The sequence below is a fragment of the Pristiophorus japonicus genome, chromosome 9 (genome assembly GCF_044704955.1).
Source record: "Pristiophorus japonicus isolate sPriJap1 chromosome 9, sPriJap1.hap1, whole genome shotgun sequence".
In the NCBI taxonomy this organism is placed as follows: domain Eukaryota; kingdom Metazoa; phylum Chordata; class Chondrichthyes; family Pristiophoridae; genus Pristiophorus; species Pristiophorus japonicus.
Window position 1 is genome coordinate 8948764 of NC_091985.1, and position 27359 is coordinate 8976122.

At 50.5% G+C, this 27359-nt stretch overlaps 1 protein-coding gene and 1 long non-coding RNA gene across 5 annotated transcripts in view; one reads left to right on the forward strand and one right to left on the reverse strand.

Annotated features, from left to right (window-relative positions):
- Positions 1 to 27359, forward strand: part of LOC139272931 (phosphatase and actin regulator 2-like) — a 187955-nt gene that overhangs the window by 108644 nt on the left and 51952 nt on the right. For all 4 annotated transcript variants that reach the window (XM_070889060.1, XM_070889057.1, XM_070889058.1 and 1 more), the window contains 3 exons: positions 497 to 625; positions 12795 to 13022; positions 20377 to 20842. In XM_070889060.1, the coding sequence (XP_070745161.1) occupies positions 497 to 625; positions 12795 to 13022; positions 20377 to 20842 (823 nt within the window). The remainder of the gene's footprint in view (positions 1 to 496; positions 626 to 12794; positions 13023 to 20376; positions 20843 to 27359) is intronic.
- LOC139272932 (uncharacterized) overlaps positions 1 to 27359 on the reverse strand; it is a 111563-nt gene that overhangs the window by 10256 nt on the left and 73948 nt on the right. The window lies entirely within an intron of this gene.

Consider the following 27359-nt stretch of genomic DNA (forward strand, 5'->3'; position numbering starts at 1 on the left):
CATTGGCGCCCTGCCTTCAGCTGCCTGGGCCCCAAGCTCTGGAACTCCCTCCGCCTCTCTACCCCTCTCTCCTCCTTGAAGACACTCCTTAAAACCTACCTCTTTGACCAAGCTTTTGGTCACCTGCCCTAATATCTGACTCGGTGTCATATTTTTGTTTGGTAATGATCCTGTGAAATGCCTTACTATGTTAAAGGTGCTATATGTTGAATATATTCAAGACAGAGGTTGATACATTTTTGGAAACAAAGGGAATTAAGGGATGAGGGGATGGTGCGAGAAGGTGGAGTTGAAGTCGAAGATCAGCCATGATCGTATTGAATGGTGGAGCAGGCTCGAGGGGCCGAATGGCCGACTCCTGTTCCTAGTTCTTATGTTCTTAAATAAACACGAGTTGTTGATGTATCAAATCTGGCCCTGCTGTCATGGCCACAAGATGAGTTGTGCCGTTATAATGCAATGTCCCCTCGTTTAAACTCTCCTTTCTTGTTGCAAGATGGAAACACTGAGGTGACATTCAGGAATGGAAGCACTATACACGCTATACCCATCAGAGTAGAACCAGTGATAGAAAGCACAGCCGACGCTGGTTCTACGGACACAACCACTGCGACGCACCAGACAGGTAATACTTTAAATGAGGTGACTGGAACATGCTTGGATCGCGCAGGAGGTGAGTCAAGGCACTGTCAGCACACTGTGTGCTACAGGGTGGATGGGTCTCCAATGCACACCCTCAGGGGTAAGCTGGCCCGGCACTGCTTCACAATTTGATGCTTCACTTCAGAGTGAATTATGATGAGTGGAGAGCTGCCCGCATTGCTCTCCTTCGAGCAGAGAAGGGTTAAGAAAGAGGGGATTTGACGGGGATGTTCAAAATTGTGAAGGGCTTTGCTGGAGCAAATAAAGAGAAACTGTTTTCAGTAGCAGGAGGGCCGGGAACCAGAGGGCACCGATTTAGGATAATTGGCAAAAGAAACAGAGGCGTAGATGAGCAGATTTTGTTTCTGCACAGCGGGTTGCTTTGATCTGGAACGCACTGCTTGAAAGGATGGTGGAAGCAGATTCAACAGTGACTTTCAAAAGGGAATTGGATAGGTCCATGGCAATGGGGGAATGGGACCAATTCGAAACGTATAAGATTATGAAGGGGCTTGATAAGGTGGATGCAGAGAGGATGTTTCCATTGATGGGGGAGACGAGAACTAGAGGGCATGATCTGAGAATGAGGGGCCGCCCATTTAAAACAGAGATGAGGAGGAATTTCTTCTTTCAGAGGGTTGTAAATCTGTGGAATTCACTGCCTCAGAGAGCTGTGGAAGCTGGGACATTAAATAAATTTAAGACAGGAATAGACAGTTTCTTAAACGATAAGGAGATAAGGGGGTTAAGGGGAGCGGGCGGGGAAGTCGAGCTGAGTCCATGATCGGATCAGCAATGATCGTATTAAATGGCGAAGCAGGCTCGAGGGGCTGTATGGTCTACTCCTGCTTTTTATGTTCTTTTATAATTGGATAGCTCTTTGGGCTGATTGTCCTCCTTCTGTGCTGCATTATTCAGTGAGTCGTGCGTAGGCCAGACCAGGTCGGGTTTAGCAGGAGGACACTAGTGAGCGAACTTGGTGGATTTTTATGACAATCCAGAAGCTTCCCTGGCCTTGCGATCTCTGAACTACGAGCCACTGGGCTTCCCTCCCCATGCTTTACCGAGCAAGGTCAGAAGGGCCGTTACTAATCGGAGTGTCCAGAGACTCATTGCTGGTGGCCAGTGCTGGTGTGGAGTGACTTGATGGTCTGTCTGTGTTGGTGCAATGTGTTCGAATGAGCAGCTCCATCTGAGCATGGGCCGCAAGTGGAGAAAACTGAGGGGAAGAAAGAGGGCAAGTTGGATCCAAAATTGGCTCGGAGGCAGGAAGCAAAGGGTAATGGTTGATGGGTGTTTTTGTGACTGGAAATCTGCATCCAGTGGGGTTCCGCAGGGCTCAGTGCTGGGTTCCTTGCTTTTTGTGGTATATATCAATGACTTGGACTTGAATGTTGGGGCACCTCAGCTAGTCCCACTCCCCCGTCCTTTCCCCTTAGCCCTACAAATTGTTTTCTTTCAGCTACTTATCCAACTCATAGAAACATAGAAACATAGATAATAGGTGCAGGAGTAGGCCATTCGGCCATTCGAGCCTGCACCATCATTAAATAAGATCATGGCTGATCATTCCCTCAGTACCCCTTTCCTGCTTTCTCTCCATACCCCTTGATCCCCTTAACCGTAAGGGCCATATCTAACTCCCTCTTGAATATATCCAATGAACTGGCATCAACAACTCTCTGCGGCAGGGAATTCCACAGGTTAACAACTCTCTGAGTGAAGAAGTTTCTCCTCATCTCAGTCCTAAATGGCCTACCCCTTATCCTAAGACTGTGTCCCCTGGTTCTGGACTTCCCTAACATCGGGAATATTCTACCCGCATCTAACCTGTCCCATCCCGTCAGAATCTTATATGTTTCTAAGAGATCCCCTCTCATCCTTCTAAACTCCAATGTATAAAGGCCCAGTTGGTCCAGTCTCTCCTCATATGTCAGTCCTGCCATCCCGGGAATCAGTCTGGTGAACCTTTGCTGCACTCCCTCAATAGCAAGAATGTCCTTCCTCAGATTAGGAGACCAAAACTGAACACAATATTCCAGGTGAGGCCTCACTAAGTCCCTGTACAACTGCAGTAAGACCTCCCTGCTCCTATACTCAAATCCCCTTGCTATGAAGGCCAACATACCATTTTGCCTTCTTCACCGCCTGCTGTACCTGTATGCCAACTTTCAATGACTGATGAACCATGACACCCAGGTCTTGTTGCACCTCCCCTTTTCCTAATCTGCCGCCATTCAGATAATATTCTGTCTTCGCGTTTTTGCCACCAAAGTGGATAACCTCACATTTATCCACATTATACTGCATCTGCCATGCATTTGCCCACTCACCTAACCTATCCAAGTCACCCTGCAGCCTCCTAGCATCCACCTCACAGCTCACACTGCCACCCAGTTTAGTGTCATCTGCAAACTTGGAGATATTACACTCAATTCCTTCATCTAAATCATTAATGTATATTGTAAAGAGCTGGGGTCCCAGCACTGAGCCCTGCGGCATCCCACTAGTCACTACCTGCCATTCTGTAAAGGACCCGTTTATCCCGACTCTCTGCTTCCTGTCTGCCAACCAGTTCTCTAGCCACGTCAGTTTATTACCCCCAATACCATGTGCTTTGATTTTGCACACCAATCTCTTGTGTGGGACCTTGTCAAAAGCCTTTTGAAAGTCCAAATACACCACATCCACTGGTTCTCCCTTGTCCACTCTACTAGTTACATCCTCAAAAAACTCCAGAAGATTTGTCAAGCATGAGTTTTCCCCTTTATAAATCCATACTGACTTGGACCGATCCTGTCACTGCTTTGGGAGCACAACTGCAACTCCCTTTTGAAAGATTAGATTGAGTCTGCCTCCACCACCCTTTCAGGCAGTGCATTCCAGATCCTAACCACTCGCTGCGTACAAAAGATTGTTCTTACATCGGCTTTAGCCCTTTTGCCAATCACCTTAAATCTGTGTCCTCTGGTTCTCGACCCTTCCACCAATGGGAACAGTTTCTCTCTGTCTACTCTGTCCAGACCCCTCCTGATTTTGAACACAAATCTCCTCTCAACCTTCTGTGCTCGAAGGAGAACAACCCCAGCTTCTCCAGTCTATCCACGTCACTGAAGTCTGTCATAAATAATAAAAGTAAAAAACAGGGGAGAAGGAAGAAAACAGAAGGGAAGGTCCGTGATTGGGTGGCAGGCAGGAGAGATTACGGGACAAAAGTGATGATGGTGCAAGAAGGTGGTAATGGGACATGTAAAGAAACGAAAGATGGGTCCAGAGGAAGTGTAAATGGCGATGTAGAAATAGCAGAGGGTGGATATTTGAAGCACGGTACATGGTGCATAGCGGAGGAGGTCCCCATGCCCTGGGAATGTGGTGGAGAAAGATGGGTAGACCGCAGAGGTACGGACCACCCTTCCGCCCATGTACCGAGAGCGGATCTCCATTCGTGCACTTTGTACAAGTTCCATTGTTCCCGATGACCTCCCAATGACCAATAGCTCGCTCAGCTACATTTCTCTGGGTGTAGATCATATAAGTGATTCAAAGAGAGACGCACCGTGACGTTGTTTAGACATTCATTCGCTCTATTTATAAGGGGCTGATGGCACCTGTTCCCTCATGACTAGGTTTGTGGTTAGTCAGCAAAATAGCGCACTTGGCAATCTGTTTTGTTGGCAAAAATCGAAAATAAGGACAGGCTCTGGAATGATCCAACACCCTGATTACATGTGAAATGAGAACATCCCATAATTGACATCTGGTAGTTGAACTATGACCAACACTTTGCACCCAGCAGCCATGTTGTTTTTTTGAGTAAGGTGAATGACTGGATTTCAGCATTTGTTTGCCAAGCGTTCCAAAATCATCACAACCAAACTGTAAACATATTTGGTTACCAAATGTTAATTGAAAGCTAAAAGTAGAATCACACAATCTTACAGCACAACGGGGGGGGGGGCAATTCAGCCCATCATGCCTGTGCCGGCCCTTTGAAAGAGCTGTCCAATTAGTCCCATTCCCTTTTCCCCATTGCCCTTCAAATTTTTCCCCTTCAAATATTTATCCAATTCCCTTTTAAAAGTTACTATTGTATCTGCTTCCACCTCCCTTTCAGGCAGTGCATTCCAGATCACAACAACTCGCTGCGTGCAGACATTCTGCTCATCTCCCCCTTTATCCAATTACCTTAAATCTGTGCTCTCTGGTTACCGACCGTCCTGCCATATTTCTGCTTATTTACTCCATCAAAACCCTTCATGATTTTGAACACCTCCAATTAATCTCCCCTTACCCTTCTCTGCTTGACGGAGAACAATCCCAGTTTCTCCAGTCTCTCCCCATAACTGAAGCCCCGCCCCTCCCCTCATTCCTGGTATAGGGAGCCATAGGGGAGTAGAGGGAGCTTTACTCTGAATGAAGGCTGCGATTATTGCTAGGTAGGTTGGAGGATATACTAGCGATGGAGATAGTCGGCCTGCCTTTAGTAGGGGGAGATGGCGCCTAGCAAACCTCCTGTGACTTTGAAGACGACGGAAAATAGAGAGTGGAACTCCATAACCTGCTGGACTTTCAGAGACTTTGGCAAGATGTAGCATGAAAACCATGAGAATTCAAGGCCGCGTATGTGACTGGGGGTGGCGTTGATTGGAAGAGAGGAAACCGAGTTTCAACGAGAGGTGTAATGTCTGACTGGGGAAGGTGCTAAATGCAGTCCCACCACAGTATGTTGTTTTTAATGTACACAAAAATGGACATGGTTACTGAAGCCCACGCAGGACTATCAAATTCCGAAAAGATGCTAATGGAGGGAGCGCAGTTGGGTGAGAAGACACAACTAAGCAATTTGAAGAAGGAATTGAATCATTCCGTAATTGTGCGGATCAATGGCAAATTACATTTAACAGAGGCAAATAAAGGCAAAACTGACCGACGTTTTCGTGAAATGAGACAAGTTCAAAATGAGTGGAATTGGATGGGGAAAGTGAGACTCCATGAAGGGCCTGAGAGTAAAGCTGGACCTGTTGCTGTTGATGTCTAGACAAGTTTAACAGCTCGTAGCACAGCCAGATATATGCAGACGGAGCTTCGGAGTGTTAGCGTGCATACTGAGGTTGTGCACAGCGCTGGCGAAGCCTCGCCGAGAGTACAGCTCACAATTCCAGTCATCACAGAGTGGGTCAGAGGCTGGGTATTCTGCAGCAATTGTCTCAACTCCTGATTCCCCAATGCCTTTCCACCATCTGCAAGGCATAAGTCAGGAATGTGATGGAATACTCTCCACTTGCCTGGAGGAGTGCAGCTCCAACAACACTCAAGAAGCTCGACACCATCCAGGACAAAGCAACCCGCTTGATCGGCACCCCATCCACCACCTTCAACACTCACTCCCTCCACCACCGGCGCACCGTGGCTGCAGTGTGTACCATCTACAAGGTGCACTGCAGCAACTCGCCAAGGCTTCTTCGGCAGCACCTCCCAAACCCGCGACCTCTACCACTTAGAAGGACAAGGGCAGCAGGCGCATGGGAACACCACCACCTCCAAGTTCCCCTCCAAGTTACACACCATCCTGATTTGGAAATGTATCGCCATTCCTCCAACGGCCTCCCTAACAGCCCTGTGGGAGTACCTTCACCACACGGACTGCAGCGGTTCAAGAAGGCGGCTCACCACCACATTCTCAAGGGCAATTAGGGATGGGCAATAAATGCCGGCCTTGCCAGCGACACCCACATCCCAGGAACGAATAAATGAAAAACAAATTAGGATTCCGCACACGTTGGACAGGAGATGGAGATGAGGAAAAACGAAAGAACGATTTTGACTATAAGGGAGGATGGCCTAAGATCAGGATAACCTTGTCCCCGTGATTCCAACAGATTGCTCTGTCAGCAGGAGTGCGATTCTGGTGGGACTGTACATGCACCCAAGTGAGGATGCCCAGACCTTGATCCAAATTGTGGGATGGGGGTTCATTTCCATCCTTAAGGAAATGTTTTCTTTTTTTTATTCCATAAGGGAATCAAGGAATATGGGGATAGTGCAGGAAAGTGGAGTTGAGGTAGAAGATCAGCCGTTAAATGGCGAAGTAGGCTCGAGGGGCCGAATGGCCTACTACTGCTCCTATTTCTTATGTTCTTATGTGGTTGGGGAGCAGTACAGTTTGTGAGTAGTGGGCCATCGGTGGCCCAGGTCGTGCCCACTGACGATGGCCCAAGTCGTGCTCACTGACCGTGGCCCAGGTCATGCCCACTGACCATGGCCCAAGTACTGCCCACTGACCATGGCCCAGGTCGTGCCCACTGACGATGGCCCAAGTCGTGCTCACTGACCGTGGCCCAGGTCATGCCCACTGACCATGGCCCAAGTACTGCCCACTGACCATGGCCCAAGTCGTGCCCACTGACCATGGCCCAGGTCGTGCCCACTGACCATGGCCCAGGTTATGCCCACTGACCATGGCCCAGGTCGTGCCCACTGACCATGGTCCAAGTACTGCACACTGACCATGGCCCAAGTCGTGCCCACTGACCATGGCCCAGGTCGTGCCCACTGACCATGGCCCAGGTCATGCCCACTGACCATGGTCCAAGTACTGCCCACTGACCATGGCCCAAGTCGTGCCCACTGACCATGGCCCAGGTCGTGCCCACTGACCATGGTCCAAGTACTGCACACTGACCATGGCCCAAGTCGTGCCCACTGACCATGGCCCAGGTCGTGCCCACTGACCATGGCCCAGGTCATGCCCACTGACCATGGCTCAGGTCATGCCCACTGACCATGGCCCAAGTACTGCCCACTGACCATGGCCCAGGTCGTGCCCACTGACCATGGCCCAAGTACTGCCCACTGACCATGGCCCAAGTCCTGCCCACTGACCATGGCCCAAGTCATGCCCACTGACCATGGCCCAGGTCGTGCCCACTGATCATGGCCCAAGTCCTGCCCACTGACCATGGCCCAGGTCGTGCCCACTGATCATGGCCCAGGTCATGCCCACTGACCATAACCCAAGTACTGTCCACTGACCATGGCCCAAGTCCTGCCCACTGACCATGGCCCAAGTCCTGCCCACTGACCGTGGCCCAGGTCATGCCCACTGACCATGGCCCAAGTACTGCCCACTGACCATGGCCCAAGTCGTGCCCACTGACCATGGCCCAGGTCGTGCCCACTGACCATGGTCCAAGTACTGCACACTGACCATGGCCCAAGTCGTGCCCACTGACCATGGCCCAGGTCATGCCCACTGACCATGGCCCAGGTAATGCCCACTGACCATGGCCCAAGTACTGCGCACTGACCATGGCCCAGCTCGTGCCCACTGACCATGGCCCAAATACTGCACACTGACCATGGCCAAAGTCATGCCCACTGACCATGGCCCAAGTCCTGCCCACTGACCATGGCCCAAGTCGTGCACACTGACCATGGCCCAGGTCATGCCCACTGACCATAACCCAAGTACTGTCCACTGACCATGGCCCAAGTCCTGCCCACTGACCATGGCCCAAGTCCTGCCCACTGACCGTGGCCCAGGTCATGCCCACTGACCATGGCCCAAGTACTGCCCACTGACCATGGCCCAAGTCGTGCCCACTGACCATGGCCCAGGTCGTGCCCACTGACCATGGCCCAGGTAGTGCCCACTGACCATGGCCCAGGTCGTGCCCACTGACCATGGCCCAGGTTATGCCCACTGACCATGGCCCAGGTCGTGCCCACTGACCATGGTCCAAGTACTGCACACTGACCATGGCCCAAGTCGTGCCCACTGACCATGGCCCAGGTCGTGCCCACTGACCATGGCCCAGGTCATGCCCACTAACCATGGCCCAGGTAATGCCCACTGACCATGGCCCAGGTAGTGCCCACTGACGATGGCCCAAGTCGTGCTCACTGACCGTGGCCCAGGTCATGCCCACTGACCATGGCCCAAGTACTGCCCACTGACCATGGCCCAGGTTACGCCCACTGACCATGGCCCAGGTCGTGCCCACTGACCATGGTCCAAGTACTGCACACTGACCATGGCCCAAGTCGTGCCCACTGACCATGGCCCAGGTCGTGCCCACTGACCATGGCCCAGCTCGTGCCCACTGACCATGGCCCAAGTCATGCCCACTGACCATGGCCCAGGTCGTGCCCACTGACCATGGCCCAAGTCCTGCCCACTGACCATGGCCCAAGTCGTGCACACAGACCATGGCCCAGGTCATGCCCACTGACCATGGCCCAAGTCATGCCCACTGACCATGGCCCAAGTCCTGCCCACTGACCATGGCCCAAGTCGTGCACACTGACCATGGCCCAGGTCATGCCCACTGACCATAACCCAAGTCCTGCCCACTGACCATGGCCCAAGTCCTGCCCACTGACCATGGCCCAAGTCATGCTCACTGACCATGGCCCAAGTCCTGCCCACTGATCATGGCCCAAGTCCTGCCCACTGACCATGGCCCAAGTCCTGCCCACTGACCATGGCCCAAGTCCTGCCCACTGACCATGGCCCAGGTCATGCCCACTGACCATGGCCCCCAAGTCCTGCCCACTGACCATGGCCCAAGTCCTTCCCACTGACCATGGCCCAAGTCATGCTCACTGACCATGGCCCAAGTCATGCTCACTGACCATGGCCCAAGTACTGTCCACTGACCATGGCCCAAGTCCTGCCTACTGACCATGGCCCAAGTCATGCCCACTGACCATGGCCCAAGTCATGCTCACTGACCATGGCCCAAGTCCTGCCCACTGACCATGGCCCAAGTCCTGCCCACTGACCATGGCCCAGGTCGTGCCCACTGAACATGGCCCAAGTCGTGGCCCACTAACCATGGCCCAAGTCCTGCCCACTGACCATGGCCTAAGTCATGGCCACTAACCATGGCCCAGGTCATGCCCACTGACCATGGCCCAAGTACTGCCCACTGACCATGGCCCAGGTCGTGCCCACTGACGATGGCCCAAGTCGTGCTCACTGACCGTGGCCCAGGTCATGCCCACTGACCATGGCCCAAGTACTGCCCACTGACCATGGCCCAGGTCGTGCCCACTGACGATGGCCCAAGTCGTGCTCACTGACCGTGGCCCAGGTCATGCCCACTGACCATGGGCCAAGTACTGCCCACTGACCATGGCCCAAGTCGTGCCCACTGACCATGGCCCAGGTCGTGCCAACTGACCATGGCCCAGGTTATGCCCACTGACCATGGCCCAGGTCGATCCCACTGACCATGGCCCAGGTTATGCCCACTGACCATGGCCCAGGTCATGCTCACTGACCATGGCCCAAGTCCTGCCCACTGACCATGGCCCAAGTCCTGCCCACTGACCATGGCCCAGGTCGTGCCCACTGACCATGGCCCAAGTCCTGCCCACTGACCATGGCCCAAGTCATGCTCACTGACCATGGCCCAAGTCCTGCCCACTGACCATGGCCCAAGTCCTGCCCACTGACCATGGCCCAGGTCATGCCCACTGACCATGGCCCAAGTCCTGCCCACTGACCATGGCCCAAGTCCTTCCCACTGACCATGGCCCAAGTCATGCTCACTGACCATGGCCCAAGTCATGCTCACTGACCATGGCCCAAGTACTGTCCACTGACCATGGCCCAAGTCATGCCCACTGACCATGGCCCAAGTCATGCTCACTGACCATGGCCCAAGTCCTGCCCACTGACCATGGCCCAAGTCCTGCCCACTGACCATGGCCCAGGTCGTGCCCACTGACCATGGCCCAAGTCCTTCCCACTGACCATGGCCCAAGTCATGCTCACTGACCATGGCCCAAGTCATGCTCACTGACCATGGCCCAAGTACTGTCCACTGACCATGGCCCAAGTCATGCTCACTGACCATGGCCCAAGTCATGCTCACTGACCATGGCCCAAGTACTGTCCACTGACCATGGCCCAAGTCATGCCCACTGACCATGGCCCAAGTCATGCTCACTGACCATGGCCCAAGTCCTGCCCACTGACAATGGCCCAAGTCCTGCCCACTGACCATGGCCCAGGTCGTGCCCACTGACCATGGCCCAAGTCGTGCCCACTAACCATGGCCCAAGTCCTGCCCACTGACCATGGCCTAAGTCATGCCCACTGACCATGGCCCAAGTCATGCTCACTGACCATGTCCCAAGTCATGCTCACTGACCATGGCCCAAGTCCTGCCCACTGACCATGGCCCAAGTCATGCCCACTGACCATGGCCCAAGTCATGCTCACTGACCATGGCCCAAGTTCTGCCCACTGACCATGGCCCAAGTCCTGCCCACTGACCATGGCCCAGGTCGTGCCCACTGACCATGGCCCAAGTCGTGCCCACTAACCATGGCCCAAGTCCTGCCCACTGACCATGGCCTAAGTCATGCCCACTGACCATTGCCCAAGTCATGCCCACTGACCATGGCCCAAGTCATGCCCATTGACCATGGCCCAAGTCATGCCCACTGACCATGGCCCAAGTCCTGCCCACTGACCATGGCCCAAGTCGTGCACACTGACCATGGCCCAGGTCATGCCCACTGACCATAGCCCAAGTACTGCCCACAGACCATGGCCCAAGTCCTGCCCACTGACCATGGCCCAAGTCATGCCCACTGACCATGGCCCAAGACATGCCCACTGACCATAGCCCAAGTACTGCCCACTGACCATGGCCCAGCTCGTGCCCACTGACCATGGCCCAAGTACTGCCCACTGACCATGGCCCAAGTCCTGCCCACTGACCATGGCCCAAGTCATGCACACTGACCATGGCCCAGGTCATGCCCACTGACCATGGCCCAAGTACTGTCCACTGACCATGGCCCAAGTCGTGCCCACTAACCATGGCCCAAGTACTGCCCACTGACCATGGCCTAAGTCATGCCCACTGACCATGGCCCAAGTCATGCCCACTGACCATGGCCCAAGTCATGCCCATTGACCATGGCCCAAGTCCTGCCCACTGACCATGGCCCAGGTCGTGCCCACTGACCATGGCCCAAGTCATGCCCACTGACCATGGCCCAAGTCCTGCCCACTGACCATGGCCCAAGTCCTGCCCACTGACCATGGCCCAAGTCATGCCCACTGACCGTGGCCCAATCATGCCCACTGACCATGGCCCAAGTCGTGCCCATTGACCGTGGCCCAAGTACTGCCCACTGACCATGGCCCAAGTCGTGGCCACTGACCAGGTTGCGCCCACTGACTAGGTACGCTTTCACCACCCCTCAGCTCCCAGTGCCGCAGGTGGGGCAGCTTCCGAGGTAATCGATCGCCTCAGGAATCAACGACCTTTTAACAGGAAGGGTCCTGTGGGGGCCTGGAGGGCGGGGGCGGGGTTTGGGGGTGGGGGATCGCGTTCCATCTCTGAGCTGTTCTTAATTCCACTGACACCTTCAAAGGGTGTGCTGGGCAGGGGCCAGGGGAAGCCTGGAAACTCCCCCAGAGATGACCACCCCACCCCACCCTCTCCACCATCACAGCCCCTCCCAATGAGACCGAATCTCAGCAAAATCAGGTGTCCCCTAGTGCCTTGGCGCCGGCTGGAATGACAAAGACACAGCCCAGAGTCTTCACTCCATGGGGTACCTGAAGAACATGAGAACATCAGCCATGATCGGCCCCTCGAGCCTGCTCCGCCATTTAATACGATCATGGCTGATCTTCGACCTCAACTCCACTTGTGCCCTTTCCCTTGAGTCCCTTACCATGGGAACACATAAACAAACTAAATGGGTTAGGTGAGTTAAATACAGAATATTCATTTAAATTGAAGCCTCGGGTAGGGACAGAGGCCGTCCGTATAACGGAGTGGAGTAAATCCCAACAGCAGAAGGAACCAACGGAAGATTAGAGACGCAGATATTAAGGGTGCTTGAGTCTGATACTAGACTGCTGGATGCAGGGGATTGAAGTGTGATGTGCCGATGCAACTGGGCTGTGTTCTCTATGATTTGTGTGAAAGATTTAGTGGCAGCATTGGGGGTGCAAAGAAAGATCCTCATTTCCCAGCACCGATAGCCTCCGATTCGGTGAGTGAAGGATTGTGCTCTTCACCCCCACCGCCTAGTGCTTCCGCGATGGGCCCCCGGGGGCGCAGAGATGATAGCTTTGCTCTGTGCGGCCTTTAATTTGTTGCTCTGTGCTTGAACTCCAGGAACGCGTGCTGTAGAAACGCCTGGAGACTGCCACGATCGCAAAGTCCCGCCTTCTCCGGAAGCAGAGCCATCGGCAACGCCCGTTGCCCAACTCCTTGACTCCACCGCCGTCACCGCCTTCACTGCCGCCGCCAAGGAGGACAGTCGTGACAAGCCATCTCCCCAGCCTGCGCCCAAGTACCCATCCGTACCTCCCAAACCAACCAACTGGAGCCTGAACACGGAGCGTAAGTTGTGCTAATGTCTTGCTTTGCTGGTGACGCTGGGCGACTGTGTCACTCCGCAAGAGACAGAGCGAGAGAGAGAGCGAGATAGAGGCCGGGTCTAACGTTTACCTGTTAACTTAACACTGTGCAAGCACGCGTGTTTGTGTAGTTCCTTTCTGTTGTGCTATAGTTTCATTGAACGAGGTGCGCCCACAGTAGCTGCTTCTCAGTCAGAGGACATGGACCTGCTCCCCATTTCCTTCAAAGCCCTTTCAGTCCCTCGAGAGAATGGTCTTCAAGAAGTTTAGGGTTTGGGGTCTTTTTCCTTGTAACGATTTAATCTTGCAGTCATTTATGAATTACAAATGAGCCAACTGGGCCAGTCCCTCGCTGGGCACTTTGCTTGATTAGTGCCCCTGGCAGTGGGTTCGATACCCAGGCCCTCCACCATTGGGGCAATGGGGCTACCTATTGTACCATCTGCAGGCTACACTCCAGGATCTCAAGGTTACTTTGACAGCACCCCTTTCCCCTGAAATCTCCACCACCTAGAAGGGCAAGAGCACCAATGTCCCAGGGGCACCATCACCTCCCAGTTTCCCTCAACACACCTTCCTGACTTGAACGTATAGAAACATAGAAACATAGAAAATAGGTGCAGGAGCAGGCCATTCAGCCCTTCTAGCCTGCACCGCCATTCAACGAGTTCATGGCTGAACATGAAACTTCAGTACCCACTTCCTGCTTTCACGCCATACCCCTTGATCCCCCGAGTAGTAAGGACTTCATCTAACTCCCTTTTGAATATATTTAGTGAATTGGCCTCAACTACTTCCTGTGGTAGAGAATTCCACAGGTTCACCACTCTCTGGGTGAAGAAGTTTCTCCTTATCTCGGTCCTAAATGGCTTACCCCTTATCCTTAGACTGTGACCCCTGGTTCTGGACTTCCCCAACATTGGGAACATTCTTCCTGCATCCAACCTGTCCAAACCCGTCAGAATTTTAAACGTTTCTATGAGGTCCCCTCTCACTCTTCTGAACTCCAGTGAATACAAGCCCAGTTGATCCAGTCTTTCTTGATAGGTCAGTCCCACCATCCCGGGAATCAGTCTGGTGAATCTTCGCTGCACTCCCTCAATAGCAAGTATGTCCTTCCTCAAGTTAGGAGACCAAAACTGTACACAATACTCCAGGTGTGGCCTCACCAAGGCCCTGTACAACTGTAGCAACACCTCCCTGCCCCTGTACTCAAATCCCCTCGCTATGAAGGCCAACATGCCATTTGCTTTCTTAACCGCCTGCTGTACCTGCATGCCAACCTTCAATGACTGATGTACCATGACACCCAGGTCTCGTTGCACCTTCCCTTTTCCTAATCTGTCACCATTCAGATAATAGTCTGTCTCTCTGTTTTTACCACCAAAGTGGATAACCTCACATTTATCCACATTATACTTCATCTGCCACGCATTTGCCCACTCACCTAACCTATCCAAGTCACTCTGTAGCCTCATAGCATCCTCCTCGCAGCTCACACTGCCACCCAACTTAGTGTCATCTGCAAATTTGGAGATACTACATTTAATCCCCTCGTCTAATCATTAATGTACAATGTAAACAGCTGGGGCCCCAGCACAGAACCCTGCGGTACCCCACTAGTCACTGCCTGCCATTCCGAAAAGTACCGATTTACTCCTACTCTTTGCTTCCTGTCTGACAACCAGTTCTCAATCCATGTCAGCACACTACCCCCAATCCCATGTGCTTTAACTTTGCATATTAATCTCCTGTGTGGGACCTTGTCGAAAGCCTTCTGAAAGTCCAAATATACCACATCAACTGGTACTCCTTTGTCCACTTTATTGGAAACATCCTCAAAAAATTCCAGAAGATTTGTCAAGCATGATCTCCCTTTCACAAATCCATGCTGACTTGGACCTATCATGTCACCATTTTCCAAATGCGCTGCTATGACATCCTTAATAATTGATTCCATCATTTTACCCACTACTGAGGTCAGGCTGACCGGTCTATAATTCCCTGCTTTCTCTCTCACTCCTTTTTTAAAAAGTGGGGTTACATTGGCTACCCTCCACTCGATAGGAACTGATCCAGAGTCAATGGAATGTTGGAAAATGACTGTCAATGCATCCGCTATTTCCAAGGCCACCTCCTTAAGTACTCTGGGATGCAGTCCATCAGGCCCTGGGGATTTATCGGCCTTCAATCCCATCAATTTCCCCAATCCACAGTATAGAATCTCATGGCACAGAAGGAGGCCATTTGGCCCATCGTGCTCGTGCCGGCTCTTTGACAGAGTGATCCAATTAGTCCCACTCCCCCTGCTCTTTCCCCATTGCACTGCACAGTGTTCCTTTGTTAGTATTTATCCAATTCCTTTTTGTAAAGGTACAATTGAATTTGTTACCATCGCCCTGTCAGGCAGTGCATTCCAGATCATCACAATATCGACGTTCCTCCATCGTCACTGCCTCAGAATCCTGGAACTCCCTCCTTAACAGGACTGTGGGAGTACCTTCACCACATGGACCGCAGCGGTTCAAAGCGGCGGCTCGCCACCACCATCTCAAGGGCAATTAGGGATGGGCAATAAATGCCGGCCTTGCCAGCGATGCCCAATTTTTTTTAAACTTCTTAAACAGACAGTTTCTAGGTGAATGACAATGAACCCTAACTGTGTGTGAAGGTTGAACTTATTTTAAACACGAAGGAAGACATACATTAATGGGATTGAATATTACTTTCAGTAAACCCCACTTTTGATGCTGTGATTAAAGAACTTAAATTCAGCATAAAATAATTTTCGCTTTATACTGCGAAGCTTGGGGTTGCTTTGGCTTTGACCTGTCATGCAAACTTATTTGGTGCCATTTTAATGGTTGCTTCCATTTCTTCAGTGTTTTTGTCCAGTCATCTCTGCTCCCTCTTCTGTTCTCTAACTCCTCTCTACAACCTCTTGCCAATTGCACCCATTGGAAGCACAAGAAGGTCTGGCCCCGAATGAACAAGCCCCAAGGTGGCTCCCTCAGAGTGAAAAGGCCCGTGGACCCAACAGCTTCCATTCCACCACTTCCATCAATGTTTTACCCTGCCCAGCTCTCCAGTACCATTCCCGATACCTCTCGCTCCCCCCCTCGATGCCCTTTTTTTATCACTTCCGTCAAAGCGCCATTTCAAAGCTAACACTGAGGGTGAACAAACAGCAATTTGAGGTTAGATCTACACATTGAGAATTCAGTACGTTAATGCCATTGCTGAGCTGGACCCTGTAGAAAGATAGAGAGGTAGAAGTTTACAGCGCAGAAGGGGGCCATTCCGGCCCATCTTGTCCGCACCGGCCGACAAAGAGCCGCACGGCCCTCGGTCAGCAGACCTGAAGGTTACATATAAACCTATGAACAATGAACAATGGCGGACAGGTCAAGAGCACCCAGCCCAACCGGTCCGCCCCCTACACAACTGCGTCAGTCCTTACATCAAAACATTCGACATTCCACCCCAACCGGAGCCATGTGATCTCCTGGGAGAGGCAAAAAACCAGGCCAATTGGGGAAAGAAATCTGGGAAAATTCCTCTCCGACCCATCCAGGCGATCGAAACTAGTTCAGGAGATCACCCTGGCCTTTTTGGATTCCCTGAAGTACTTACCATCGTATCTGCGCCGGCCAACAAGAGGTTATCCAGTCTAATCCCAATTACCAGCTCTAGGTCCGTAACCCTGCAGGTTATGGTACTTCAAGTGCACATCCAAGTGCACTTTTTAAATGTGCTGAGGGTTTCTGCATCCACCACCCTTCCAGGCAGCGAGTTCCAAATCCCCACAATCCTCTGCGTGAAGAAGCCTCCCCTCAAATCCCCTCTGAACCTTCCACCAACCACCTTAAAACTATGCCCCCTCGTAATTGACCCCTCCACCAAGAGAAATAGGCCCTTGCTATCCATTATATCCAGTCCCCTCAAAATATTATACACCTCAATGAGGTCTCCTCTCAGCCTCCTCTGTTCCAATGAGAAAAAACCCAGCCTATCCAATCTGTCCTCATAACTAAGATTCTCCATTCCAGGCAGCATCCAAATAACTCTCCTCTTCATCCTCTCCAGTGTAATCATGTCCTTCCTATAATACGTCAACCAGAACGGCACGCAGTACTCCAGCTGTGCCCTAACTAGAGTATTATACAATTTAAGCATAACCTCCCTGCTCTTGTATTCTATGCCGTGGCCAATAAAGGCAAGCATTCCGTATGCCTTCTTAACCACCTTATCCACCTGGCCTGCTACTTTCAGGGATCTGTGGACAAGCACTCCAAGGTCCCTTTGTTCATCTACACTATTAATTGGCCGACCCTTTCCTTGTTAGCCCTCCCAAAATGCATCACCTCACACTTCTCTGAATTAAATTCCATTTGCCACTGTTCTGCCCATCTGACCAGTAGATCGATATCCTCCTGCAGTCCATGACTTTCCTCTTCATTATCAACCACACAGCCAATTTTAGTGTCATCTGCAAACTTCTTAATCATACTCCCTATATTCAAATCTAGGTCATTGATATATACCACAAAAAGCAAGGGATCCAGTACTGAGCCCTGCGGAACCCCAGTGCAAGCATCCTTCCAGTCACAAAAACATCCATCAACCATTACCCTTTGCTTCCTATCTCTAAGCCAAGCTGGGCTTGTTACATACTGACTTTGGTTAGGATATGTAAAGCACTCGCAGTTGGTTAGCACACTGTCCTTTTGACCCAGTCAGCTGGTTTGAAACGCAGCCCAGAATAACCAGATGACAGTCCCATAACCTTCGTGACCAGTCTACCGTGTGGGACCTTATCAAAAGCTTTGCTAAAGTCCATATGCACTAAGTCGTACGCACTACCCTCAACGACCCTCTTGGTTACCTCCTCAAAATATTCAATCAGGTTAGTCAAACACGATCTTCCCTTAACAAATCTGTGCTGACTGTCCCTGATTAATCCTTGCCTTTCTAAATGTAGATTTATCTTGTCCTTCAGGAATTTTTCCAATAATTTTCCCACCACTGAGGTTAGGCTGACAGGCCTGTAATTACTCGGCCTATCCCTTTCTCCCTTCTTAAACAAGGGTATCATATTAGCAGTCCTGCAGTCTTCCAGCACCATGCCCAAGTCAAAAGAGGACTAGAAAATGATTGTCAAGGCCTCTGCTATTTCCTCTTTTATTTCGCTCAACAACCTGGGATGCATTTCATCCAGGCCTGGGGACGTATCCACTTTCAAAGCTGCTAACCCCCTTAATACCTTCTCTCTCACTATATTTATTTCATCCAGAATATCACACTCCTCCTCGACAGCAGTATCTGCATTGCCCCTTTTCTTTGTGAAAACAGATGCAAAGTATTCGTTAAGAACCCTACCAACATCTTCCGCCTCCACACAAAGATTACCCTCATGGTCTCTAATAGGCTCTACCCTTTCTTTAGTTACCCTCTTACTCTTAATATATTTATAGAACATCTTTGGGTTTTCCTTAATATTGCGTGCCAAGAATTTTTTATGCTCTCTCTTAGCATTTCTAAAATCCTTTTTAATTTTACCTCTGAACTTTGTATATTCCTCCAAAGATTCTGTAGTATTTAGCCATTGGTATATGACATAAGCTTTCCTTTTTTTCTTAATCCTCTCCTGTAAGTCCCTAGACATCCAGGGGGCTCTAAATTATTTTTCCCAGCCTTTTTCTTTAAGGGCACATGTTTGGCCTGAGCCTTCCGGATCTCCTCCTTGAATGCCTCCCACTGTTCCGACACTGATTTACCCACAAGTAGCTGTTTCCAGTCCACTGTGGCCAAATCACTCCTCAACTTAGCAAAATTAGCTTTTCCCCAATTTGGGACTTTTATTCCTGGTCTCTTCTTGCCCTTATCCATAACTACCTTGAATCTGACTGAATTATGGTCACTGGCACCCAAGTGCTCTCCCACTAATACCCCTTCCACCTACCCAGCTTCATTCCCCAAAACTAAATCCAGAACCGCCCCCTCCCATGCTGGGCTTGTTACACATTGACTTTGGTTAGGATATCTAAAACACACGCAGTTGGTTAGCACACTGTCCTTTTGACCCAGTCAGCTGGTTTGGAACGTAGCCCAGAATAACCAGATGACAGTCCCTTCTGGCAGATGGTCACGGTGTTTGCCAGATGAGTTTGAGCAATCTCAATCTGGGGCTGGATTTGCGGTTGGATTGCGTCTCTGTTCGCACCCCAGAGTGGGGGGGCGGGGGAGGGGGGAAGCACCCTAAGGAGTCTCCAATCTAAAGTGCAGCCCCCTAGCTTCCTATCAGTGTCCAGCAATAAAAGTGAGTGTAATTCAGGAGGCTTGGTATTGAATGTCTAAAGTTGGTCCATAAGGATGGTCTGTAGGTGGGACAGATTACTGGCATGGCTGGTGGGACAAGACACCTTCATGGGTTTCAATAAGGAACGAGACAGGCTCCTGTCAACAAATGGGATCCATTAGAAATACACCGAGGTGAAACTGTGGATAGGTGGGCTAGATGGGCTGAATGGCTTCTCCTGCCTGACACTGTTACTGTGTGGGCTTCAATCTGCACCCATCCCATGCTGTACTCTCAAAGGGCCTGACTGAGAAACATTGAGTGCGCTTTACTGGCTACCTCATATTAAGATAGAAAGACGTGCATTTCTATAGCGCCTTTCGCAACCTCAGGACGTCCCAAAGCGCTTTACAGTCAAAGTCTTTTTTTTTAAGTGTAGTCACTGTTGAAATACAGGAAACACAGCAGCCAATCTGCACACAGCAAGCCCCCACAAATAGCATTGAGATTAATGATCAGATAATCTGTTTTTAGTGACATTGGTTGAGGGATAAATATTTTCCAGGATACCAGGAAGAACTCCCCTCGTGCCACGGGATCTTTTGCGTACATCATCAGTGATAATGGTGATTTAAAAACCTCTACCTACCCATAGAGCAAATTAAAAGCATGTTAAAACCAGGTACAGCAGCTCAAACGTTGTATTTCAGTCCAGTTTAATGTCTCATCTGAAAATCGGCACCTCCGACAGTACAGCACTCCCTCAGTACTGCGCTGGGAGTGTCAGCCTGGATTATGTGCTCAAGTCTCTGGAGCGAGGCTTGAACCTACGACCCACAGAGCCATGGCTGACAGACACCCAAGAGGGCTGCACATCTATTCCACTCTATTGCTGATGTAAGAGAGTTTTCTGGGGCAGCGTACATCGGAGTCATGGTCTGAAATGCCTTTTCCATGGGTTTACTGCAGATGGTTAGCAATCTATTGTGTCGACTGTTTGATTTGGTTGATTGATGACCATGGTGCAATCTGATTGCAGATCAGTCCTGCCAGTTCGAGAAGCTCTCCAATATGCTGTCACCTCCACAGTCGCCATCTCAGCTCCGTTCGGTGATGACTGCCAACCGCTCCCAGGATGCATCAGGCTTCCCTGGCACGGGGGACACCCTGTGGAAATCGGGAAAGCATTCCGACCTCCCTGCTCAACCTTCGGCCCTGCGACCAAGTCAAAGTGACCCCTTCGGACCTCCGCTGGTGGCCCAGTCACCGTCACCTCAGCCCGGGGACCTCGCCCAGGAGGCCAAGGCAGAGCTTGAGAAATCTGAGGCGGAATGTGACCAAGGCATGGACCAGTCTGGGCTGTCCCGACAGCAGAACCTTCAGAAGGAAGCTCCCCTGGCCGATCCCAGCCACGTCGTTCAGTCTGAGCTTACCGGTGGAGAAATGGAGGTATCCCGCGGGCAGACGGACACTGGCCTGACAGCAACTGAGGAAACACTAAAGGGGTAAGTCCTCAAGACCTCTCGTTCGGGCTGTTGGGTTTACACAGGATACGATGGGGCGATGGGAGAGGCGTGGGACGGGGTGACAGAAGCAGGTGGTTTCCAGTCATTGAGAGGTCCACATGGAGAGGCCATAAATAACAAATCGAGCAACTGAATCCGGCTTCACAACTTGTTATGCTGGAACTTGACCATTGGTTAAGTACCATAATCATAAGAACATAAGAAATAGGAGCAGGAGTCGGCCATTTGGCCCCTCGAGCCTGCTCCGCCATTTAATAAGATCATGGCTGATCTGATCATGGACTCAGCTCCACTTCCCTGCCCGCTCCCCATAACCATTCACTCCCTTATCGTTCAAAAATCTGTCTATCTCCACCTTAAATATATTCAATGACCCAGCCTCCACAGCTCTCTGGGGCAGAGAATTCCACAGATTTACAACCCTCTGAAAGAAGAAATTCCTCCTCATCTCAGTTTTAAATGGGTGGCCCCTTATTCTGAGACTATGTCCCCTAGTTTTAGTTTCCCCAATGAGTGGAAATATCCTCTCTGCATCCATCTTGTCCAGCCCCCTCATTATCTTATATGTTCCGATAAGATCACCTCTCATTCTTCTGAACTCCAATATGTATAGGCCCAACCTACTCAATATCTTCATATGGCAACCCCCTCATCTCCGAATCGCTACACGACTTTCTGATCCAACTAAACCTGGCAAAAGAAAGAACGAACTTGCATTTATATAGCGACTTTCACAACCTCAGGATGTCCCAAAGCGCCTTATAGCCAATGAAGTACTTTCGAAGTGTAGTCACTGTTGTAGTGTAGGAGGAGAGAGGGGCAAAGAGGTTTAAGGAGGGAATTACAGAGCTTAGAGCCGTCGATGGTGGAGCAAAGGAAATCGGGGATGCTCAAGAGATCAGTACTGGAGGAGCGCAGAGATCTCGGAGGGTTGTAGGGCTGGAAGAGCTTTTATCTTATTCGTTTCTGGGATGATTCATAGCCAATGAAATAGTTTTGAAGTATAGTCACTATTGTAATGTAGGGTATTGCAACAGTCAATTTGCGCACAGCAAGCTCCCACAAACAGCAATAAGAAGAAATGACCAGATCATCTGTTTTAATGATTTTGGTTGAAGAATAAATATTGGCCAGGACATCTGGAGAACTCCCCTGCTCTTTTTTCAGATAGTGCTGAGTGGGCAGGCAGGGCCTTGGTTTAATGACACCTCCGACACTGCAGCACTCCCTCTGTACTGTACTGGAGTGTGTCGAGTGTTCGTTTTCCACTCTACCCTGATTCGTAGACCTTGGGAATTACAGGAAAGAACTACAGGTGACACAAAGTTTAGGCTTAACCCAGTGTCAGTTTTATTACACAAAAACTAACTAAAAACTACAGAACTAAACTTCTGAGAGAACTGAGCGAAGACATACAATCACCCGTCCAGTTAGTTGCTGTTATCGTAGATTGTAGGTTCGTGGTCGTTGGTTCCGTGACCGGTTGTTCCCTCTTCGATGTTCCCTCTTCTGGTCATTCCCTTATCTTCCGTTCCTTCTGTCTTCGTCCGTTCCTTTTCGTTCGCGCTGAGCTACTTCCAGCTCGTATATATATATCCATTTTATGAATAATACCCCCATTGAGCTGCTCCCAGCTCATGTATATATATCCATTTTATCAATAAATCACCCGCTGAGCTGCGGTTCCCGTTAATGTGTCTGGATCGATTCGTTGTTTGTGGTGATCCGTTTGACTGACTGCCATGATGGACCTGGATGCCCCCAATTTTCACACGGAGCCTACAGGGCAAGAGATAACTCCTTATCTTAAGTGCCCCGTTCTCCAAAAATGCACGCCTTTGTTGTCCTGGTTTCTTGCAGACTTGTAATCTCCAGAGGGAACTGTTTTTCCCCCTCTGGCCAATCAATCCAGGGACTCCTCGGTGGGATTGTATGAATTATATCAACACCGTTGTTTCTAGGCATAAACAGGTCTGGCTCTCACCCGCAGAGATTGGTGATGAGTCACCGCCTGTTCCAGGCTGGCGCCTTTTTCTCCCTTGTCCAGTCAATCCCAAAAGTTTGTATTAAATCATTTTTTATTTGTGGCCTCTTCCTGTACCTTCTGTAAAAGTGTGCAATCCTTACAAGTGTTAGCCTAGATTGATGTGCTCACGTCTCTGGAGTGGGATTTGAATCCACAACCTTCTGACTTCGAGGCGAGAGTGCTACCCACTGAGCAAATGATTGAAATGAGAGCAGATCGTACAGAGAAGTGTTTTGCTTGTCCCATCACACCTCCCTCTCGTCACCAAAGCTTTTGTGTAGCTAGTCCAGGAACTCAATAGAACCATCCACATAACTGGCTGCTAGAGCAACTCAGAGGCTGAGTATTCTACGGCGAGTGTCTCACCTCCTGACTCCCCAAAGACTTTCCACCATCTACAAGGCACAAGTCAGGAGTGTGATGGCTGGGTGAGGGCATGCAGCTCCAACAACACTCAAGAAGCTCAACAGCATCCAGGACAAAGTTTGGAGTTCAGAAGGATGAGGGGATGATCTTATAGAAACATTTAAAATAATGAAAGGGATAGACAAGATAGAGGCAGAGAGGTTGTTTCCACTGGTCGGGGAGACTAGAACTAGGGGGCACAGCCTCAAAATACGGGGGAGCCAATTTAAAACCGAGTTGAGAAGGAATTTCTTCTCCCAGAGGGTTGTGAATCTGTGGAATTCTCTGCCCAAGAAAGCAGTTGAGGCTAGCTCATTGAATGTATTCAAGTCACAGATTTTTAACCAATAAGGGAATTAAGGGTTATGGGGAGCGGGCGGGTAAATGGAGCTGAGTCCACGACCAGATCAGCCATGATCTTGTTGAATGGCGGAGCAGGCTCGAGGGGCTAGATGGCCTACTCCTGTTCCTAATTCTTATGTTCTTATAGCAGGCCGCTTGATTGGCATCTCATCCATCATCTTAAATATTCACCCCCTCCACCACCGGCGCACTGTGGCTGCAGTGTGTACCATCTACAAGATGCACTGCAGCAACTCGCCAAGGCTTCTTTGGCAGCACCTCCCAAACCCGCGATCTCTAGCACCTAGAAGGACAAGGGCAGCAGGCGCATGGGAACACCACCACCTCCAAGTCACATACCATCCTGACTTGGAAATATATCGCCGTTCCTTCATCGTCGCTGGGTCAAAATCCTGGAACTCCCTCCCTAACAGCACTGGGGAAGTACCTTCACCACACGGACTGCAGCGGTTCAAGAAGGCGGCTCATCACCACCTTCTCAATAAGGGATGGGCAATAAATGCTGGCCTTGCTGCAATGCTCACATCCCAGGAACGAATAAAATAAAAACTCTTCCACCCTACAACCCTCCGAGATCTCTGCGCTCCTCCAGTACTGGCCTCTTGAGCATCCCCGCTTTCCTTCGCTCCACCATTGACGGCCATGCCTTCAGCTGCCTAGGCCCCAAGCTCTGGAATTCCCTCCTTAAACCTCTTTGTCTCTCTTTCCTCCTACATTACAACAGTGACTACACTTTGAAAGTACTTCATTGGCTGTAAAGTACTTTGGGACGTCCTGAGGTTGTGAAAGGCGTTATATAAATGCACGTCTTTCTTTTCTGTTCCTGTACGACGCCCCTTAAAACCTACCTTTTGTTACCAAGCTTTTGGTCACCTGCCCTAATATCTCCTTATGTGGCTCGGTGTCCTATTGTTTCTGATGACGCTCCTGTGAAGCGCCTTGGGATGTTCTACGACGTTAAAGGCGCTATATAAATGCAAGTTGTTGTTGTTCTAGATTGAATTCACTCAGCCAATCTCACTCACTAATGAAACCTGGAGGGGAATCGACCTATCACTGCAGGCTTTGATTCTTCCCACTCCCACTCAAGCCAGGCCCCTAACAGATAGGATGAGCCTGTCTGGACACAGCGAACTGGTGCTCTGTGTTAGTAAACCAAATGGCTCTTAGCTGGTTGGCTTCAGCAGTCCCCCTCCAAACTCTTTGCATATTTGGGTGTCCCCACGCCTGAGTTTACTGACCTGTCGAATGGCTCCGTGGACCGAGAACGCGTCCCTATGCAGGGGGAAGAATAAGTACTCTACATCGGGCATACAGGCACTCTACCTGCTGTGTGTTTCTCTGTCGGTTAGTTCGGAGGTTTTTAAACACAAGGCAGGAGGATTCCACAAGTCACTGCCACTCGACCTGCCATCATCATAGGCAGTCCCTCGGAATCGAGGAGATTAATCTCACACCATGATCTCACTCACCTCCTCGCCTCTGTCCTGCTCCCTGACCCATTTTTACACTTGGAAATAAGTGCATCCGACGGGGTACGGTAGCGGTTATGTTACTGGATTATTAATCACAGAGAATGAGAGTTCAAATCCCACCACGGGCAGTTTGAGAATTTCAATTCAATTTTAATTAAAAAAACAATCTGGAATTAAAAAGCTGGTGTCAGTAAAAGTGACCAAGAAGCTGTCGGATTGTGGCATAAACTAGCAACTGGTTCACTCTTGTCCTTTGGGGAAGGAATGACTATCTCTCCAACACTTGAGGCTGATTATCTAAACCTAGAAATAATTGAGGATTAGCCATTGTTCTTTTTCAATTTAGATATGCCAACTTTTCCGGATTCTCCACAAATGTAGAAATCCACACGAGGCGCAGTAAATATCGAAAAAGGGTTCTGCCGTTTTCAATGAAAGAAGCTGATATATGTTGAAGAATTAATAAATTAGAAACAGCACCCCCTTCAGGACATTCCAATAGACAATTCTAATTCTAATTGTCAAGGAACCCTAAATGATAATTTGCTTCCTAAAGCAACTGGAATATTAGGTGGCACAGAGTCAGTCTGTGTAGTTGTGTTTGACTGCCAGCTAAGGATCCCATGCAGCTGTGACTGACTGCCAGCCAAGGCTCCCATGCAGCTGTGACTGACTGCCAATGCATGGTCTCATGCAGCTGTGACTGCCAATGAGGGCTCCCATGCGGCCATGTTTGACCTGCATGCAGCTGTGACTGACTGCCAATGCAGGGTGCCATGCAGCTGTGACTGCCAATGCAGGCTCCCATGCAGCCGTGACTGCCAATGCAGGCTCCCATGCAGCCGTGACTGACAGTGCAGGCTCCCATGCAGATGTGACTGACAGTGCAGGCTCCCATGCAGCCGTGTCTGCCAATGCAGGCTCCCATGCAGCTGTGACTGCCAATGCAAGCTCCCATGCAGCGGTGACTGCCCATGCGGGCCCCCATGCAGCTGTGACTGCCAATGCAGGCTCCCATGCAACTGTGACTGCCAATGCAAGCTTCCATGCAGCCGTGACTGCCAATGCAAGCTCCCATGCAGCTGTGACTGCCCATGCGGGCCCCCATGCAGCTGTGACTGCCAATGCAGACTCCCATGCAGCTGTGACTGCCAATGCAGGCTCCCATGCAGATGTGACTGCCAATGCAGGCTCCCATGCAGCTGTGACTGCCAATGCAGGCTCCCATGCAACCGTGTTTGACTGCCATTATGAGGCCCCACACAGTGAACAATGTTGGCCCGGGAGCTCAGTTTCCCCAGCGTACCTCAGGCCCTTCTCCGCCTTGTCACAGTGGAAGGATGGTGGGCTCCCCCACTCGGGAAACTGGGCAGAGCCATTCCCCGGGGACGACTGTCACTCAGTCTATGCAAGTGTTCTCACCGTGGCTGCAGAATCAAGAGGCGCCTGCATTCCCATCCAAGGACAAGGAGCAGTGTGTGAAGGCCCAGGCAGGGTAAAGGCAGCAGGGAAGAACCACCTACAGTGAGCAAAACCCACTCATATTAGGAACCGTATCAGCAAATTAACCTGCTGCACGATTACAGAACAAAAAAAATCAATATTGGCTCAAGATAGCTTGTTGATTTTTCGATGAATTGCTTCAGTAGAGCCGACTTAGTGTTCAACCATCTCTGAGAAAGGAGTAGGTATTCTGCTGATTAAATCCTTTACCACGGAAGCTCACCCTGAAGTTAAAGGGCCTCAGTCCGAGCGTAAAGTTGACCGAAATCTCAGGGTGAAAACGCTGTTGTGAGAGAAATAAAACGAGTTTACAACAGTGTGTCTGCGCAAACTTGCACTGTGGGAAATCATGCTTGACCAATCTTCTGGAATTTTTTGAGGATGTAACTGATAGAGTGGATAAGGGAGAGCCAGTGGATGTGGTGTATTTGGACTTTCAAAAGGCTTTTGACAAGGTCCCACACAAGAGATTGTTGTGCAAAATCAAAGCGCATGGTATTGGGGGTAATGTACTGACGTGGATAGAGAACTAGTTGGCAGACAGGAAGCAGAGAGTCGGGATAAACGGGTCCTTTTCAGAATGGCAGGCAGTGACTAGTGGAGTGCCGCAGGACTCAGTGCTGGGACCCCAGCTATTTACAATCTACATTAACGATTTAGATGAAGGAATTGAGTGTAATATCTCCAAGTTTGCGGATGACACTAAACTGGGTGGCGGTGTGAG